The sequence below is a fragment of the Oryzias melastigma genome, linkage group LG19, assembly GCF_002922805.2.
Source record: "Oryzias melastigma strain HK-1 linkage group LG19, ASM292280v2, whole genome shotgun sequence".
NCBI classification, from domain to species: Eukaryota; Metazoa; Chordata; class Actinopteri; order Beloniformes; family Adrianichthyidae; genus Oryzias; species Oryzias melastigma.
Window position 1 is genome coordinate 6,992,511 of NC_050530.1, and position 18,562 is coordinate 7,011,072.

General features: G+C 38.7%; 1 protein-coding gene and 1 long non-coding RNA gene across 5 annotated transcripts in view; one reads left to right on the top strand and one right to left on the bottom strand.

Annotated features, from left to right (window-relative positions):
- Window positions 1–14,136, top strand: part of nrg3b (neuregulin 3b) — a 293,063-nt gene extending 278,927 nt beyond the window's left edge. For both annotated transcript variants that reach the window (XM_024285818.2, XM_024285819.2), the window contains exons 8-9: window positions 7,912–8,094; window positions 12,943–14,136. In XM_024285818.2, coding sequence (XP_024141586.1) covers window positions 7,912–8,094; window positions 12,943–13,612 — 853 coding nt within the window. In that variant the 3' untranslated portion in view covers window positions 13,613–14,136. The remainder of the gene's footprint in view (window positions 1–7,911; window positions 8,095–12,942) is intronic.
- LOC112154689 overlaps window positions 1–18,562 on the bottom strand; it is a 137,634-nt gene that overhangs the window by 78,152 nt on the left and 40,920 nt on the right. Inside the window, exons 4-5 of one of the 3 annotated variants that reach the window (XR_002920686.2) lie at window positions 10,452–10,517; window positions 7,277–8,181 (exon numbers count right to left, since the gene is read on the bottom strand). The exons of 1 other annotated variant lie outside the window; for it this stretch is intronic. This is a non-coding gene — a long non-coding RNA (uncharacterized LOC112154689). Of the gene's footprint in view, window positions 1–5,552; window positions 5,787–7,276; window positions 8,182–10,451; window positions 10,518–18,562 lie in introns of those variants that run through there. One more of the 3 variants, XR_004949743.1, reaches the window with a different exon arrangement.

Consider the following 18,562-nt stretch of genomic DNA (forward strand, 5'->3'; position numbering starts at 1 on the left):
AGGCACTGGACAGACCGCCGATGTCCCGCCTCCAGAGTCACATACCTCACTGTGATTGGTTCATTCAGCTCTGCACATAACAAGTGACATTCATATCAGCCTTGCGGGCCGCACTGACAGTAATCTTTCATATGAAAACGGGGGCCGCAAATCATCATCCTGCGGGCCGCAAATGGCCCGCGGGCCGCGAGTTTGAGACCCCTGCCCTAAAGGGACATTGAAGGAAAAAAAAAAAAAATTCCCCCCAAAAATTGAAGTAAAAATATGTATTTTTTTCTGGTTAGTAACTGGTGCGCGCCAGAGAGTAACCAGGAAAAAAAATAATTTACTTAAATTTTTAGAAAAAAAAAGTTTTTCAGTTACTATCTGGTTCGCACCAGCTACTAACCAGAACATTATTTCTAAGAATTAAAGTAAAAAAAATGTCTGGATAGTAGCTGGTGCGTACCAGATAGTAACCAGAAAAGAAAAATTACTTCAATTTTTAGAAAAAAAAAACATTTTTTTTCCAGGTACTATCTGATGCACACCAGTTACTAACCAGAACATTTTATTTCTAAAAATTGAAGTAAAAAATGTCTGGATAGTAATTGGTGCGTACCAGATAGTAACTTTTACAGAAACCCTGTGTATTTTTAGAAAAAACAAAAATGTCACTTTAATTTTTTTTTTTTACTTTGTCCCTTAATAAGCAGCAAGAAAAAAAAACTTTGATTTTTTTTCTTTTTTGGGTAGGTAAAGGGTTAATTCTTTCAAAGAAAACTTTATCCATAATTATGATCACATATCTTTGGGACATGAAAAAACAAACAATGACAACTCGATCTCTGAGGCTCCGCCTTTCACTCAGTGTGGGTGCCACCCATTTTATAATATCAATCTAGAGCTGGCCTCGACGGCCTGTCTGCATTTCACCTGAAAACAAACATTACATTTTGTGGATCAGTATATTGTCCATAGTAGCACCGGCATTTATTCCAAAAATTTGTCAACCAGCTCTGAGTTTATTAGTCATGCGTCTGTTGAAGACCGGTGTTTCCTCCATCACAGACAGAACAGTGATGGCTAATGGGTTCATTTTGCAGTGGAATTGGGTCACAAAATGCAGGTGTGATCGCAGGTAGTTTTGAAGCTGCATTCACACCAAAAGCGATTTGTGCATCAAATTCACAATGGCTGCCTCTCCTTCAGCTTCAGTCTGTCTGTCACCCAGTTTGGAGGCTAACTTTAACCCGAGAGGGTAAAAGTCAAAACAAGAATAAAATCCGAGGACTTATTTTTTTAATATCATCTCTTTGAAAATAAGAAAAATACTACAAAGTTCAGAAGACCCGGAAGCTGAGACAGTCTCCGGACTTTAAGAAAATTAGATTAGATTAGATTGGAAATGTTTTATTTCAAGCAATCAAGAAGGGAAAAAAAGGAAATTCATGTTCAATACAATCAATCATCAGAAGTTTACATCCATCAAGAGATTTCAAACACATGATAACAAGACATTAAGAGATTGCCTGAAAGGAAATGGGAGGAAGCGAATTTATATAATCCCACCCCGGCTCGACCATACCATTTCCTTTACGTATATTATCATTATCCGGGTCGTAACTTAAGATCAGATTATAGGAATTCATAGGAATGTAAAAATAGATGGAAGTTCAAAACACCCGCTGATCAAATCACTGAAAATGTCACGTGCCAAAAGCTGAGTTCCTGATTGGTTGATGCGACATGACAACATCGCCAAAGTTCCAATATTTCAACTCTTGCTGTGCCGCAACGCCCAAATTCTGCTGTTTAAATCGCTCTGCTTCTTGACCACAGCTCCACAGGACCTTTGGAGACTGCATTGGTTGTGAAGGCAGCTCTATCTATGAGTGTTTTTGGGGATAATTTCACCACTAAATGAGCACTTATTAGAAGAATGCAGTGTAAAGGGCAGACTAAATGAAGGTGTGACGATTTCCCCAAATCCCAGTCCAATCCAACCAAGCATGGATGGTGAACAAAGTGATTAAAAACGTCTGGATTTGTCGTCAGGATAGAACCTGGAGACAAACCTCTGGGACTCTTTTTGAAGAAGAATGTTGCAGAAGCTGCACAACACATAAAACATCTCTTTGCTGGGCATGATGACCAAAAAAACAACAACGCCTTTAGAGTGGAATTTAGAACTTTAAATGCTCGGATAAGTGAATTTAAGGTTCAATGTTTGGCAAAAGTTGCATCTATGACTAGATGAAACTGATTTGTTGGATATCACGAAAACCTTTTCTTTTAGGAAATCACTGTCAGTGTGTGTACCACAGGTGGCATTACCACAGACGGAGCTTTCAATCTGATGTCAGGAAATCCGAAGACAACAATATTGACTTTTTACCCGTTTTCCCCATTTCCGCCTGTCACCAAACAAAAGCCAGCTAACCCAGCAGTGAGCAGCACTCTGGTTCTGAAAGCAGGTTGGTTTTTTGTATGTGTGTGTGCAGAAAGAGATATTGGAAATATTGGATTAAGCAGCGCGGTGATGCCATCGCCGTGTCGCGTCTTCAAGGATCATTAACAGTCAGACTTGCACACTCCCTCTGCATACAGTAGCAGCTGCTCTTCCTGCCATTTTGATAGCATGAGAAGATCAATCACGCTGATGTTTTCCCTTTTCAGTACGCAGTACTGCAAAATGCAGCAAACTGTCGGTTCAGTATTGGGGGGGGTGCTACAATCGAGCCATTCAGGATTCCTTTATCAGCTCTGACAAAAACTCCTTTGTGTTTGCTGATCAATCGGTGAGAACAAGCAGCAAAGCTCATTTTCTTTGCGTGCTGTGCAGGAAACGCTGTCAGCAGCCAGCATCAGTGGTGAGACGCCGCATCCTGCTGGCTCTGGGAAGATGTGACTTATTGTTTTTAGCTCGGTTTAGGTCTTTTGTCACACTCTGTCCCCCTGAGTGTGTCAGTCCTCCCTAATAAATTCAGTAAATCCATTACCCGAGAGAGGAACCGGTTAAATTATGGGCTAGCCTCGACTTCAGGCTCAGAAGACCAAATGTTTCTGGTTAAAAGCACAGATGAGCTGCTTAGATTTTTTACATTTCTCCTCAGTTCACTAAATCCAGCTTTTATTTTGTAGGAGGGTTCAACACTTCAGTAATGCAGACTACGCCTCCATTATCCTCGCTTATTATTCCAGAGGCATGGACGACAGGATGTTATGCACACAGTGTCCCAGTCAGCTATCTATTATTGTTCTGATACTCATTCCAATGTCACGGCGGAACAACAATACAATTATTTCCAAAACAAGCAAGAACATTTGGAGATTTGGACTCCTTTGTTGCTGTCTGGCACACTTTCACACTGCGCTTTTTGGTCCGTAGTGCATGACTGGAATACGAGATATTAGGGTTCGATTCCCAATGAGCTTCATCCAGTGTGGGTCCTTAGGCAAGACCTTTCATACCTAACTATGTAGCCACAAGGGGGTCTAAGTCTGGGTCTCCCTGTGCCGGTACCTAGCCCAGATAAAATACAGGTTTGTGTCAGGAAGGGCATCCGGTGTAAAACTCTCTGCCAAATCATCTATAGCAAAAGGTAATTCGCTGTTGACGGGATAAGCCGAAAGGTGAACAACAACCAGATTGAACTGTTTGTGAAATGTTTCTAACTTTGGCAATAAAGTTAAATATTTTGGTTTCTTGTGTTTGTTCTTTACGGGTCTTGGCTGACTGGTCTTTAAGGGAATTTAGTTTTGAGGTGTACACAGTTTAAGCGTATTTCATGACGTAAATCATTCCTAATTGTGCTTGATTTTTCTCACTTCGGGGATGTTTGCTATGACAGCCGATTTTGCGATGTTTCTGTGTCTCTGTGACTGACTTTAAAGGCTCAATGGCTCAATCCGAATTGCTTCCTTCTCCCTTTCGCTTCATTTAGCCCTCCAAATGGAGATTTATGAAAAAAATTGTTTCTCATATTTCAGACGCCACTTTCGCTCTATGACGTCACCAATAATCGCCAGTCTGCTAGCGTTAGCACGGAGCTTCCAGCGCTTGAATATACGTAACAGCAGCGGTTTTATAACTTTAAAAAAGTCACATTACAACAAAAAGTAATTCCTTAGATTTGATTTTAAATGTCAGTGCTTCAGAGCGCACTCATGAGGAAAAGAGAGCGTCTCAGTGCAACGCGATGGAGAACTTTATATCCCTCCGCTTGGAGGATGAAATTTAAAAAATAATTTTTTTGGACAGGACTTGCACTTAAACTGCCCCTTCAAATGGAGCGGAAGGGAGAAGGGAAGAATTTATATTGGGCCAGTGTCTCACATTATCCTAAGAGGGGAAAAAATAAAAAAAGAATAAAAAATTAGGGAACCTTTTTTTTGTTTTTATTAATTATCGATGAAAATGAGACAAGCCGGTAGCCTCCGGACACCATGGCGTCTCTCCATTTACTGGCGTATCCAGCGAGTGAGCTCCGCTAGAGAGCCATCGCGGGTGCAAAAAGCTGACAATATGTCCAGAGTTAATCCCACTTTCACCCAACAGAGCCAGGATAAGTTCTAGCAACGCCGCGGCCCCAGCGGGTTATGGAATTAGATGGAACTTCAGGACAAAATAGTATTGGATTAGTGTTCTACTCGCTGATCGAGTCACTGAAAACGTCACATGCCCAAAGCCATTAAATTTCTACTTTTTGAGCTTGTAAGTGCATTATACTGTTCATTCCTCACTATAAAAAAAACCCAAAGCGGTATTTTGATCCATTTGCACATTTCTGAGTAATCCTCTAAAAACTGCATAGTACCAGCCCCTCCCATACCCACGAAAACAAGCAGGTCCTCATGATGATGTCACAGAGTGAGACCGCCTCTTTCAGGAAGAGTCTGCTCAGACAAAACCGTCCCCAGGCTAACACCAACACTCAAATTCTCCACTGAGCTAGCGGTGATCCATCTTTGTCATAATTTGGATACTGTTTATTTTTGTGGGAGAAACGCAGAAAGAATGGCTCTAGGCTGACATAATGAAGCAGGCAGGCGGAGGCGGAGCTTCAGGAATTGAGTCGCTTTACTTCCGGGTAGGAAAAAACTCATAAAAAATTTCATAAATAATTTGTTTTTAAGTGTTCCAAAGGTAATATATGATCACATATATGGATATTGTTCAGTCCGAAAGGCTTAAGAAAATTATTGCATGGTCCCTTCAACATTGAAATGAATTGCGTTTGGTGTAAATGCAGCATAAGAGGTAAATTTCTAATGAACTGCTGCTGCTCTGCAGAAACCATGTCGTAGATAATTACTTTTTTTTATTTTGGCTAAATACGGCATTATCGTAATTAAAATAACACTGGGAATGCTTTAAAAATAGCTCAAAAGAAGGTTGGAGTGAATCCTGCATCTCACCACCCCCCTGATATTTTGGGTTTTTTATGCCCGCACTGCTGGAATTCAAAAACTCAATAGATATGATGTTTTTCATTGAAATTCTAATCTGTAATCACAAGATTCCTGCAATCCTCCAAGAAAATATGCCAGATTTTTTTCCTATAGTGCGTTGCTGGAATGGATAATGTTAGAGTTTTGCTGCTTTAAATAAAAGCAAAAGCAGAAATGTGCTGGAGGCTGGAGGAGAGTCTGCACTGACAGCACACCCTCTAATAAGAACCCTCATTTTTAGTGTTCTTACGTCTGTAAGTGACTGCCGCGCTTCTGCTGGTGTATCTGGACGCCTGCGGGTTCACACTGACAGAGCCAACCAGTTAAGAGTTCAGTCTGGGAGGATCTCAGATCTACAAAAAAATTAAAAGAATCAAATTTGGAAATCATGTTATTGGAGCTTTTACATTTATTTTTACACATTTTCAAGAATTCAACCATTTGAAAATAAGAATACCTGCAAAAAATATTCACAAAATCCTGCTTTAAACGAGTGACATTGGAGTGACTTGCAAAATAGTAACGCACGACACCTTTCATGTCAGACGCTGCAAAGGCACTTCTCCGGGTAAACTTTCTGCAGAAACTATATGCTCGAACACAAACCTGCGCCGTTTACACCGACGTCCCGCTGCTGCCAATTGACAGAAGCAGCAGTCTTCCTTTCTAGGCACACTGTTTTTAAATTCTTCCCAGCACATTGGGTGGTCTACTTCAAAGTGGATCCCCAAGTGTCTGCAGCCGTAAAGAAATCACATCAAATGTGAATCAAAGATGTTGAACGCTGAGCTTTCAAGAGGGAGATGTGAGCAAAACGCATCATCTTTAGTTTCATTTGTTTTAAATATCTTCATTTAACCTTAAGGTGTTTGAGACATAAAATATAGGTTAACTGAGGTCAAACCTGCTATTGAAGTCTCACTCTGATCCTCTTTTGATCTATTCTTAATTTAATTATGATTACGCCGTTTGTAGCCTAAATCAATAAACCATGTGTCATTTTCTAGGACATAGTTTCTGCAGTTCATTAGAAATTTGCAGCTGAGTTGTGGGCTGGGCTGTGGGCACGGAGCACCCCACCCCCTCTTCCCCTCTATCTTGGGACAGTGCCCCGTGTGGGAGGCGCTGTCAGGGGAGGAGTGTTAGCGATCAGTTCTCATTTAGACTTTTTTATATTATATTATTAGGTATATCTGTTTAAGAAAGTGGGAAAATGTCAAGTTTCACCAGATAAAATTCACAACCTAAGTTTAAAACGGCTGATAAGAAATCTCTGATGACAGAGCATTTTAGAAGTATTTAAACGCATCACTCACAGACGAATTTGTGAGACGTGAAATAAGTCTTGTGAGTAACTAAAGTTTCGTGTGAGCATATGAGATGATTTATGCATAATTTTTAAAGATTTGCATGTATAAAGGGTGTCAAGCTCTTGCAATTTTAACTTGTGCGTGTGTAAATTGTATTTTTTAACATTTTTTTATATTTTTTACGCATGCACAAATCCAAAGTTAAGCACAAATCCTAATTTACGCACAAATCAAGACTTGCGCACCCATAAATCAGAGTAATTCTATTTTCTCTCCATAGTATTCCTTCGTTTGCTCCTGATTCACAACAATTTAATTAAAGAAATACTCAGAAATTTAATTTTAAGTTGAATTTTCTTTATATATGTACTCCAACATGTGGAGAACTTGTTGAAAACATGAAAACACATTTTTATTTTAAATGTAACATGAAATAAAACTTTAATAAATTAAGAGAGGAAAAAAACTGTAAAAAAATCTTTAAATTTGGTGAACTTAAAGGAAGCTACTGTCAGAAACAGAGGATCCAAATGGAAGGAACCAAGACGGAAACAATGTTTATTGAAAAAAAGAGAAAACGAAAGAAAGTGGCAAAAATAAAAATGAAAATGACAGGAAGTCATAACAAAAACTACAAGAGGTAGTTCATTGGAAACTTTAACCTTCTATGACTGCATGAAGAGACTTAGAATGGAACTGAAAACAACGTATCAAACTGAACCTAATCATTTTGAAATCTTGTACTCCGGTAGGACTTTAAGTTTAAACTATATCAAGTTACATTCACCAAAATATACTAAAAACGAATTTATCCCTAAAAGACAAGAAAGGAAGTAGAAACTTGCCTTTTTCTTGAATAAACTTCTAATGAAAAAGTTTTTATTCCCCACTAAGATTACAAAAACTGTAGTTTCAGTTGCATTTCTAGTTTGTGATCGTCCTGGTGAATAAAGCTGCTTGATCTATTTAAATAGAAATGTTCAATTCTTCAATAAAATAACATAAAACAACAAAATTATTTTTTATGCTTTTAAAAACACCAATATTACATTGTACTTGTTGGGGAAAAAAAATCTCAATAACTGAATAAGACTTTAAGTACTCTTGGAGTACATTTCCCAAAATGCTTTGCTCATTTGGGGATTTTTCTCATCCCATGTTCTTGCAGGAGTAGCTCCCTCTCGCTCAGTCCAGCTCTGCAGCGGAAAGAGGCCAGCCACTTCAGGACGCCGCCAATTTCCAGAGGGAAACACAAAGTACCAACAAATCTCCTGGAGGGATCCAGAGGGAGCGGCCATGTCTACAAACACTTGCAGGAGGATGAATCCACGGACGTGGAGTCCGTCAGAAGGTATCTGGGTCTTTTTTTGATCGTTCTGATACGGCCGTTTGATCCTCTGGGAGGGTTTTCCTCTGGAAACGAGCTCCTTCAGGCTAACTGAGGTTAATTTTCGGGGGCAAAAAGAAGATTCTGAGATTAATGAGTTTCTGCCAAAAATAGTCGAGCCTTAAAATCCAACAACTTATTAAAGGAGGAGCCAGAAGACTTTGATGCTTAATTTATTTTAGACGCTCTTTGTGATCACAATGGAATTTTTCTTTTTGTCTTAGTGTCAAAGAACATTGGAACAAATAAGGAATGAAAGAGTGAAGTCAAGGTTAGAACAGCAGATTAGGGAATCAAAAACTCTTACTTCTACTATGTAAAAACCTTCAGCTAAATCAAAACCGCCCTCAGAAAAGTGCATTCAATCAGCCACATCTGATAAAAGTCTATGGAAACTCATGTTTACATGTAGCTACGCAAGTTTTCACAAACTTTTTCGGGCTTTATGTACGAAACCCACATTGAAAGTTAGCATAGAACGTTCAAGCTTCAAAGCTTCAAAATGTGTCCATTCATGCATAGCTACACATGTTTTTACAACTGCTTTTTGGGGCTCTATGTATCAAAACACATGAGCATTAAAAGTTAGCACAGAAAGTCTATGTAAACGCAAACGTTTTTCAGGCTTCCACATTTAAAAGTCTTGGATTTGTACACAGCTAAGAACGTTTTTGCCGCTTTTTGTGGGCTATTTGTACAAAACACACAGCCATTGAACACACATTGAAAGTTAGCATAGAAACTGTTAATGCATATATATGCACGTTATAAGGTTCTACGTTTAAAAGTATTGGATATGTGCGTAGCCACTTAAGTCTTCCCACTGTTTTCTTGATATGTGGAAAACTTATGGCCAGTAAAAGTCAGTGTAGAAAGTCTGTATAAATGCGCATATAAATGCGATTTAAGTTTCCGCATTCAAAATTTTAGCATTTATACGTACAAGTTCTTTAAGACTCTTTTTCGGGCTCTATGTGCAAAACGTTAAGCCATTGAACGCACTTTAAACATTAGCAAATAAAGTCTGTAAATGCATTCAAGCACAGCTACAAAAGTTTTAACAACCATTAATCAAGGTCTATGTACAAACCGCGTAGCCATTGAATTCGCATTGAAAGCTAACGAAGAAGGTATATGTAAACGCACATATATGCGCATTTCAAGCTTCCATTTTCAAAAGTCTTCCAATTATGCTTAGCTACGCAAGATATTACGACTACTCCTTGGGCTCCATGTAAAAAACGCACGGCCATTAAACGCAAAATAAAAGTTAGCGTAGAAAGTCTATCCAAACTGCACAAGACTTTCAGTTTTTGTGGCTGTTTTTCAGGCTTTATGTTTAAAATGTATGGCCATGGAAAGCATATTGAAAGTTAGCATAGAACGTTTATGTAAACGGACGTATAATTTAACACCTGTGATTTTTTTTTTTTTTTTTTTTTTTTAACTTGTCCTGTCCAACAGCTGAGCCAACAGATGTGGGCTGAGAGCTTCTTGTGTTGGGCAGATTTTACTGTCACAACAGGGATTTATTGAGTATAAACCCCTGTTGTATTTAATGCTAAACTTTATTTATATTGATTATGTTTTATTTTATTTATTTATTTTTCTTTGTCGTTGGACCGGACGGAAAAAGGGAAGAGGGGGGGAGGGTTTTCTTTGCAATACTTTTCTGTACAGAAGACGACAGCATCTTTATGTCTTTGGTTAAGCAAATGATTTAGAAACGGCCCTAATTTGCCGTCAGTGTTTGCCACTTGAGTGATGGCAACGTCAACCCGAACGCCTGTCCTTAAAAGAGCAGCGTCCCCCCAATCCCATGCATTCCGATCGGTATCCAAACCCACCATTCCCCCGGTTGGTACAACACTCTTCCAAACCCTTTACGTGACCCAATTCCATAATTTACATTTTTAAACAAAGCTCCGTGGAGCTCAGCAGTATTTTTATTTTATTTAATTTTTTTCGGATGATGCAGGGAGAGTTCCTCCTGGAGTGATTTCTCTCTTTACACAAATGTGCGCACAATTACACAAAATAACAAACAAACAGATAAAGACACTAATTAGGGCTCTTTTTCTCAAAATCACAAAGGACAAAATCGCTGAAGGCAATTAAACGTTGCACGCATTATTCCAGCATTTAAGAGAACAGAGGAATCGACTCCTTTTGGGGGTCGGGATTCAACCACGCAGCGAAAACAGTTTAGATCACATCCCAGAATTCCCCATCAGATCCGTCACTCAAACATGACTCGCCAGCCTTTAAGAGTCTGAAATGACCTATTTCTTGACTTACAAGACACACAACAGCAAGCTTACATCCATCTCCTTCTCCTCCTCCAGCCCCCACATCTCCCGTGTTGCCATGGATACACCCTCTCATCTCTGGAAATGAGAAATGCGAGGTGTAAAGGAGAGTGAGAGAACAAGCAAGGGGAAAGTGAGGACAGATGGAGGACTGGGCAGAGATGATGAGTGCGGAGACGGAGTAAAGATGGAGGGACAGAGTGCTGAAGAGTGTTTACCAAAAAAAAAAAAAAGGGAGGGGTGGTAAAAACAAATAGGAGAACTCTGTTCTGTGTTTCCTGCCATGTGACAACAAACCCTCCCAGTCAGTTTTATTACCTTGAAACTGTTATCCATCACAGACAAGGACGGAACTGAAGTCAGATTTGCCCTTGGAGGTATTTTTAGGTATTTTTTCGGTCGGCTGAATTTACCTCCAGCTTCCATGTGTCCATCTAACACCATGAGGGGAAAGTGATTCAATTATTTAGACTTGCCCGTGCAACAAACAGCCTCTGAAGGATGACGTTAAGCCTGGTGGTCTGCTGCCAGATTAGCAGTAGTCATTTTTGTGCACAAATATTTATCAAACGTATTCAAGTTCAATGATTTTTGGGGGGTTTTATATTTGGTCCTTTAAGACGCATCTGAAGGACATTGAAACAATCTGCACTAAAAAGATATTAAACTCATGATAGCTTGATTACATTAGTTTTTCGCAGGGGATGAGCTACAGAGGCTTTTGCCCCACCTTTCTCCTCCTAATTTCTGAGTCAATATCTGTCTCAAATATTGATAAACATTAAGAAATCATACAAAATGAGCTTCTTCAAGTATTGCAAAAATAACAATATTTTTAAATCCAATGAAAAAAAAAAAAATGGTAATGGCCTTCCACTTTTGTCACCCTTTCAAAGTCTGCTGCCCCACGCCCTTTTAAAGTTTTCTGCCCCACCCCCCTGACACGTTCAAGGTCGATTATCGATTTTCACATATATTAACCCATCAAGTTTCTAAAACCCTTTTTTTTCCTAATATCAGGTTGTTTAGCACACACTGTTATTCTTGTCTTAATTTCTTAATTCGGCATGTCCAAAGTCTGGCTCAAATTTAGCCCACATTTAAATTTTTATCGGCCTGCAGGCTCCCTTCTTAGCAAATAATATTTGTTAAACTTTGTTATACAGTAAGTCATTGTAGTTGTGGCACTGGAATCTTCTGTGACAATTTCTAGCTCATTTCTAAAATGTTGGCAGTACGACAAGTGGAAGTTGGAGATATATATATTTTTTGAAATTCAAAACAATTGCCTCTACTGAAAAAACTGAATCTTAAGAAACTAAAAATGTCTCATTTTCTTTCTTGCAGAAAAAAAAATTTTAAAGGGTTTTTCAAAGGCAAAAATAATCTTAGTTTTAAAAAAACATGTCTCTTTTTTCTAAAGAATTCTTGGTAAGACCATTTTAATTAAGGGATAATATTAAGCATGTCATGTTGAAAGTTTATTTATTCTGACAGACATTTTCATTCTATTTCTGATCTTTAAATAAAATATTCACAATAATTTTGGCAAAAGTATATTTAGATGTATTTCTGTTTTATGCGAGGAAAAGTGTCCAGTTGCAATAGAATTTCCATGAAATAGTTATTTTCCCTTTATAATATTGTAGGGGTTCAAAGAATGCAGGTCGATTACACACAAAAAATTTGCCTTGTTAGAAGCGTTAGCTGTGTTAGCTTTTTTACGGTATGCTCACATGCTACACATTAGCCACGTTGGAGGCATTAGCCTTATTAGCATTTTCACAATATGCTAACTTGCTATTTGTTAGCCATGTTAGACACATCAGCATTTTCACATTACCAGCAAATTCCAACCTTTTCTTCGTCGTTTACTACGAAGCGGCTCGATGAGCCGCTTTTCTCCTTCAAAAATCTACTGGAATTACGTTGATTGTGTTAGTGGTTGACAAGCTACAGTAGATCAACGTACATTAACACTGAAGCCCCAGTGTTTAAGGGTTAAGTTGCAATGTGCGTTCAATGGCCAACCGTTTTGTACGTAGAGCCCGAAAACAGTCTTAGGAACATAAGTAGCTTAGCGTGAACAGGACATTTTTGAAGCTGGAAACGTGTGTTTACTCTTGTTTACTTTTCATTGGAAGTGGTTGAGTGAATGTGTATTACCAAGGACGGTGTTAACGTAGCTTTAGTCTTTGGACCGTTTAAGTAAAAAAAAAAGATCTTTTTACCTTTACAATGAAAAATATAATTGTGGATAAAGAAAAAACTGATTCACCGTCTGAGATTGAAAAGTTTCTCTACACTTTTGACATATTTACCCTTTAAATGATAGAAACTAGGAAGTATTTGTTCATGTACTGCTGAAAGACTGAGGAAAATCACAGCAAACTTACAGAATTTGAACAAACTATATAACTGGTCCAGGGTCAAGAGGTCATATGTTGTAAGGCTGTCGTCCTCTCCCTCTAACTGTTGTTTGTGTTTCCTCTGGTGCATTCAGGTGCAACTCCGCCGGTGGACGGGTGGGCATGCTCCTCAGCAGGACCTCCCTGTCTCACTTTACTGCCAGGAAAGGATGGACCGAGGTCCCCTGCACTCGCCTGGATAAGGACACGAGTTTCCTTCCTCCTTCCTTGCGCACGCGCTCTGTGCCCATCATCCCATCCCTCCAAGCGTGCGACCCAGACGAAGGGCGGCAGAAGATGAGTGACTGGAACCAGGCAGGGCTCATCAAGTGGCCCCCTGCTCTGGCTGGGAAGCTGGGGCTTCCCATTAGCAGTTTTCCCTCCCAGCCGGAGTCTGTGTCGGCGTCCACTGGCGCTAGCCCCCCTGCGACCGCCTATGCCCCAATGGGACCGGAGGAGAACCTCAGCACCGCTGAATCCACACAGATATCCGAGCAAAAAAGCCTCTCCTGCACCAAGAAAGCGAACGGATCTCAAAGCGTGATCCCTCACAGCGTCCCAGAGGCTGAGTCGGGGGGAAACGGTGTCCGAAATCCAGCCAGAGTCCCACACACAAGCAGTGGGAGCAGAGGTTTGAAGGCGGCAGGCCAAAGAGAAATCCAGGGACAGAGCCAAGGTCAGACACCCCCCTCGTATGGAGGCGCAAACTGCTTCCTGGCCAAAGGACCCAGCTGCAGAGGAACTGGAAACCCTCCTGCAAGCTGATTGGATTAACTCTGTAAAGCTACAAAGACACCTTTTCCAAATGACTGTGCACCTTTGCTGGTGGCTCAGGATTGTTAGCAGGTGGGCCCATCTGTGTGACCACATGGACCAAAAACAAAAAACAAAAACAAAAAAAAAACAGATGGAGATCGATTTTTGAAGGAAACTGAACAGATTGAACTGCCAGAAAAAAGAAAAAAAATACAAATGAAAAAAACTTGACACAAAAAGACATCAAACCACCCAGAAAAAAAGAGACAAACAAACACACGTTGTGAATAAATGTGACTCAATAAGGAAAACAAAAGCGTCACTTGAGTGGGAGCTTGACTTGACAGTTTATTGAAAAAAATGCCACTATTTAAAAGGAGCTTCTACTTAGAAACCAAAATAGTGTGTCATCTCTATGTTGTTTCTCTATTGTAAAGAAATGAAATTATATATGTCATATAATATATGTCTCACAGACGTATATATATTTGACATAAAATTGTGACAAAATAAAGACTAAGATAACAGTGTTATAGAGGTCTTTGATCATTCCACTGTTTGTGTGTTTATGCTGCAAAGTGTCCTACATTTAAAAGAAATATGAATTATTTTATGAGCCGAAAACAACTTTTTTGCAGCAGTAAAAAGCTGCAGTTTTTAAACGATCATCTTTTGAGCTATTTCAATAGCATTCCCAGTTGTCTTTCAGATTATGATTAATGTATTGTCCACACTATAGGAGCGCACTGGATTATATAGCACACCATCAATGAATGGCTTATTTTTGAAAATGTATCATATAAAATGTGCACTGAAACTATAGTATTAGATGAGATAAAACAGTAAAAAAAATAAGTCAGTCAGAGTTTATAAACTGCGTTCACAATAACTCTAACTTGTTAGTAACACGCCATACCTTAGCCAAGTAAGAAGAATTGGCCATATTAGCGTTTTCACAACAGATTAACATGCTAAACATTAGCAACACCAAAAGTGTTAGCCATGTTAGTGTTCTCACAGTATGTTAACATGCTACACATTAACCATGTTAGCGTTTTCACAATATGTTCACGTTACACATTAGCCATGTGCAAGCGTTAGCCATGTTAGCGTTTTCACAATATGATAGCACGCTACACATTAACCACATTACAAGCTTAAGCAGAGTTAGCATTTTTACCATATGTTAACATGCTAAAGGTTAGCCATATTACTAGCGTTTTCACAATATGCTAACGTGCTACAAATTAGCCACGTTAGAAGCGTTAGCTGTGTTAGTGTTTTCACAATACATTCACATGCTACATATTAGCCACGTACAAGCGTTAGCGTATTTGCGTTTTCTCAATACGCTTACAAATTTGCCATGGGAGAAACGTTAACTGTGTTAGCATTTTTAGAGTATGCTAACATGCTATGTATTAGCCACGTTACAAGCAATAGCCATGTTAGGGTTTTCACTATACATTAACATCCTACACATTAGCCAAATTACTACCGTTAAGTGTGTTTGTGTTTTCACAATATGTTACCACGCAACAAATTACCCATGTTAGAAGCGTTAGCCATGTTAGCATTTTCACAATACACTAACACACTACACATTAGCCACATTCCAAGCGTTAAGCATGTTGGCGTTTTTAAAATACTCCAACACGCAACAAATTTTCCATGTAGTTGTGTTAGCATTTTTACCCTATGCTAACATGCTACATATTAGCCACATTACTAGCATTAAGCATATTTGTGTTTTCACAATATTTCAAAGTGCGCCTCATAGTGTGAAAAAATACAATATGTCATTTTTAGCCAAAATCAAGAAATCTGTTTTGTTTTGTAGGAAACGGTTTCAAAGCAACAGTAGTTTATCAACTCTGAGTTGTGGGGAGAAGATTTTTGTTCATGCTCTAATGCTAGTTTACAGCCCCTCACAAGCCCAACTTAACATTACCGGTGCAACGGAAATGGTGAGTAAAATCGGAGCTATCCAGCTGTACAGTTTCGAACCAGATGCCAGTTCGGACGAGGAAAGCAAAAACGTGCAAGAGTCATCTACAAGAGGATGCATCAGAATGGAGCGGAGCAGGGAGCTTGTGGCCCACCAGCGTGTTTGCATCATGAATAGGAACTTTTTCAAATTGCATTTTTTTTCATCTGCTGCGGATTCACAATTTGAATAAAGAAATACTCAGAAAAAATACTTATGCTTAATTTTCTTTATACATGTCCTCCATCGACAAAATAAAAGCCACAAGTACATGTTAAAAATGACCCCCCCAAAAAATTATTGGAGTGAGTCTATACAAGGTCAGTTACTAAAGTCATTTTTGTGTTCCCACTAAGTTGAACTTCTTGCCTCCTCTTATAAATCAAATTCATAACTCAGAAATGCAAAAAACTAATTTCCCAATGTTGGAATCAAGGGCAGAACTTGTATACATTTTTCCTATAAGTTGGATTCAGTACATCTACCATTCAAGGTTTGCACAAACTGCTGCAAAAGGTTGGTAAGACAAGACTTAACAAATATGTATCACTGAGTATTTTTTTTTTCATCACTTCTCTGCTGAATAAACCTGTTTAAGTCTGTTAAAAAAGCTGTTGTGCAGATTAAAATGAACTTCATTGATCCTTGAGGAGAAATGGAGCCAAAGGAAGCTGCAATGCAAAGATAAAAATTGCCATAAACGTGAAAAAATTTGCATTTTGAGCACACACACTGACTGCTGGCCTGCTTTCAGCACTTTTTTTCCCCAGTACATTTTCAGAAGGGTACAGATTTGCATACTGTATTTATCCTGCAGCAGTCACACAGGCAGGTGTGCAAATAGCAGCAAATTAGAAATAAAACAATTAAGAGGCAGAAAACGTCAAATTAAACTGAGTTTCTATGGGATACAGTTATATGAATACACCAGAGATCATTGATCCCTTTACATTTTACTTTAAATGCCAAAACTTTGTATGACTGGAAATATAAATGTATTGATGCAAAAGCTTTTTAAAATGAATACTACTATAAAAACGTTTTTTTTTTTTTTTGCATATCTGAGTTTAAGATCTTCTGTCTTTACAATTCCTCTTTAAGAAATATTTTAATTCCAGATACCAAAACTCAACTTCAATAAAATATTTACACATAAGAATGTCATTACATAATAAAATCTAATGCAAAATTTGCCTGTTTTTGTATAGTAATATATATAAAAAAACAATGTTGCATTTTTACAAGTATTTTATAAATAAAATATACAATATACAATAATTCTGGTTTTAGCAATTTGACATATTTATTAGGTATCCTGCTTTTATTTTTTAATGACAAATGCACTTTGGTTTCATTAACATTCGTTTTCATTTTTTTTCTGTTTTTAGTTAACATATAATGCACTTTATGTATTTTTGGGTTTATAATTTTTAGTTGTAAGTTCAAAGCCGTGTCTCCCGGGAGAACTCTGTCTCCAAGCGGCTTCAGGACGGTATGAGCCTGCAAAGGCGGCTTTTGAATGCAGAAATGACGCTCCTCGCACCGAACCGTCTTGAGAAACCGTGTAAAAATCCCATAAATTCATATTTCCAATCACATCCAAACAGAATAAAGACTGATCTCATTCCCACATATTTACGTGCAGGCAATATCCACATTTCCCGCATGGATTTAGAAAATTATGAGGCTCTTAAAAATATTATTAATAATAATGAAATCACGTTCAGGGTATCATCTCGCTCTATACATGATCTTTGTTTGTTTACAACGAAACTCATTATTTCTTCTTCTACGACTATTTCCGGTATCTTAGACAGTTCTGCGCATGTCAAAATGATTTGTTCTGATCAACCATGTGGCACATGGAAATGTTTATTACAATCGGATTAAGTTTTTCAGGGTCCATGTGCACAGTTCTATTTTAATCTGATCTTTGATCCTATCGAGGACATTTTGCACATGTAAACGCAGCTACTGCTACATGGACCAATAAGCACTTTTAATTTAATTGTACCTGTAACAATGACAAATATCTATCCATCTCTATCTTTATGTTGATCTATCTCTACATCTATCTCTTTCTCTACACCAATATATACATGTATCTCAACAGCTATCTCTACGACTATCTCTACACCAATATCTACAACTATCTCGACGGCTATGTCTGCATTTATCTCGACGGCTATGTCAACATTTATCTCTACAACCAGCTCTAAGTCAATCTCTACATTCACCTCTACGACTATGTCTTCATCTATCTCTACATCCACCTCTACGGATACGTCTACAGCTACCTCTACGTCTATGTCTACATCTATGTCTACATCTACCTCTACGACTATGTCTACATCTATCTCTACATCCACCTCTACGGCTATGTCTACATCAACCTCTACGACTATGTCTTGATCTATCTATCTCTACATCTACCTCTATGACTATGTCTACATCTATCTCTACATCCACCTCTATGGCTATGTCTACATCTACCTCTACGACTATGTCTACCTCTATCTCTACATCCACCTCTACGACTATGTCTTGATCTATCTATCTCTACATCCACCTCTACGACTATGTCTACATCTATCTCTACATCCACCTTTACGACTATGTCTACATCTATCTCTACATCCACCTCTACGACTATGTCAACATCTATCTCTACATCCACCTCTACGACTATGTCTACATCTACCTCTACGACTATGTCTACCTCTATCTCTACATCCCCCTCTACGACTATGTCTTGATCTATCTATCTCTACATCCACCTCTACGACTATGTCTACATCTATCTCTACATCCATCTCTACGGCTATGTCTACATCTACCTCTACGACTATGTCTACCTCTATCTCTACATCCACCTCTACGACTATGTCTACATCTCCCTCTACGACTATGTCTTGATCTATCTCTACATCCACCTCTACGACTATGTCTACATCTATCTCTACATCCACCTC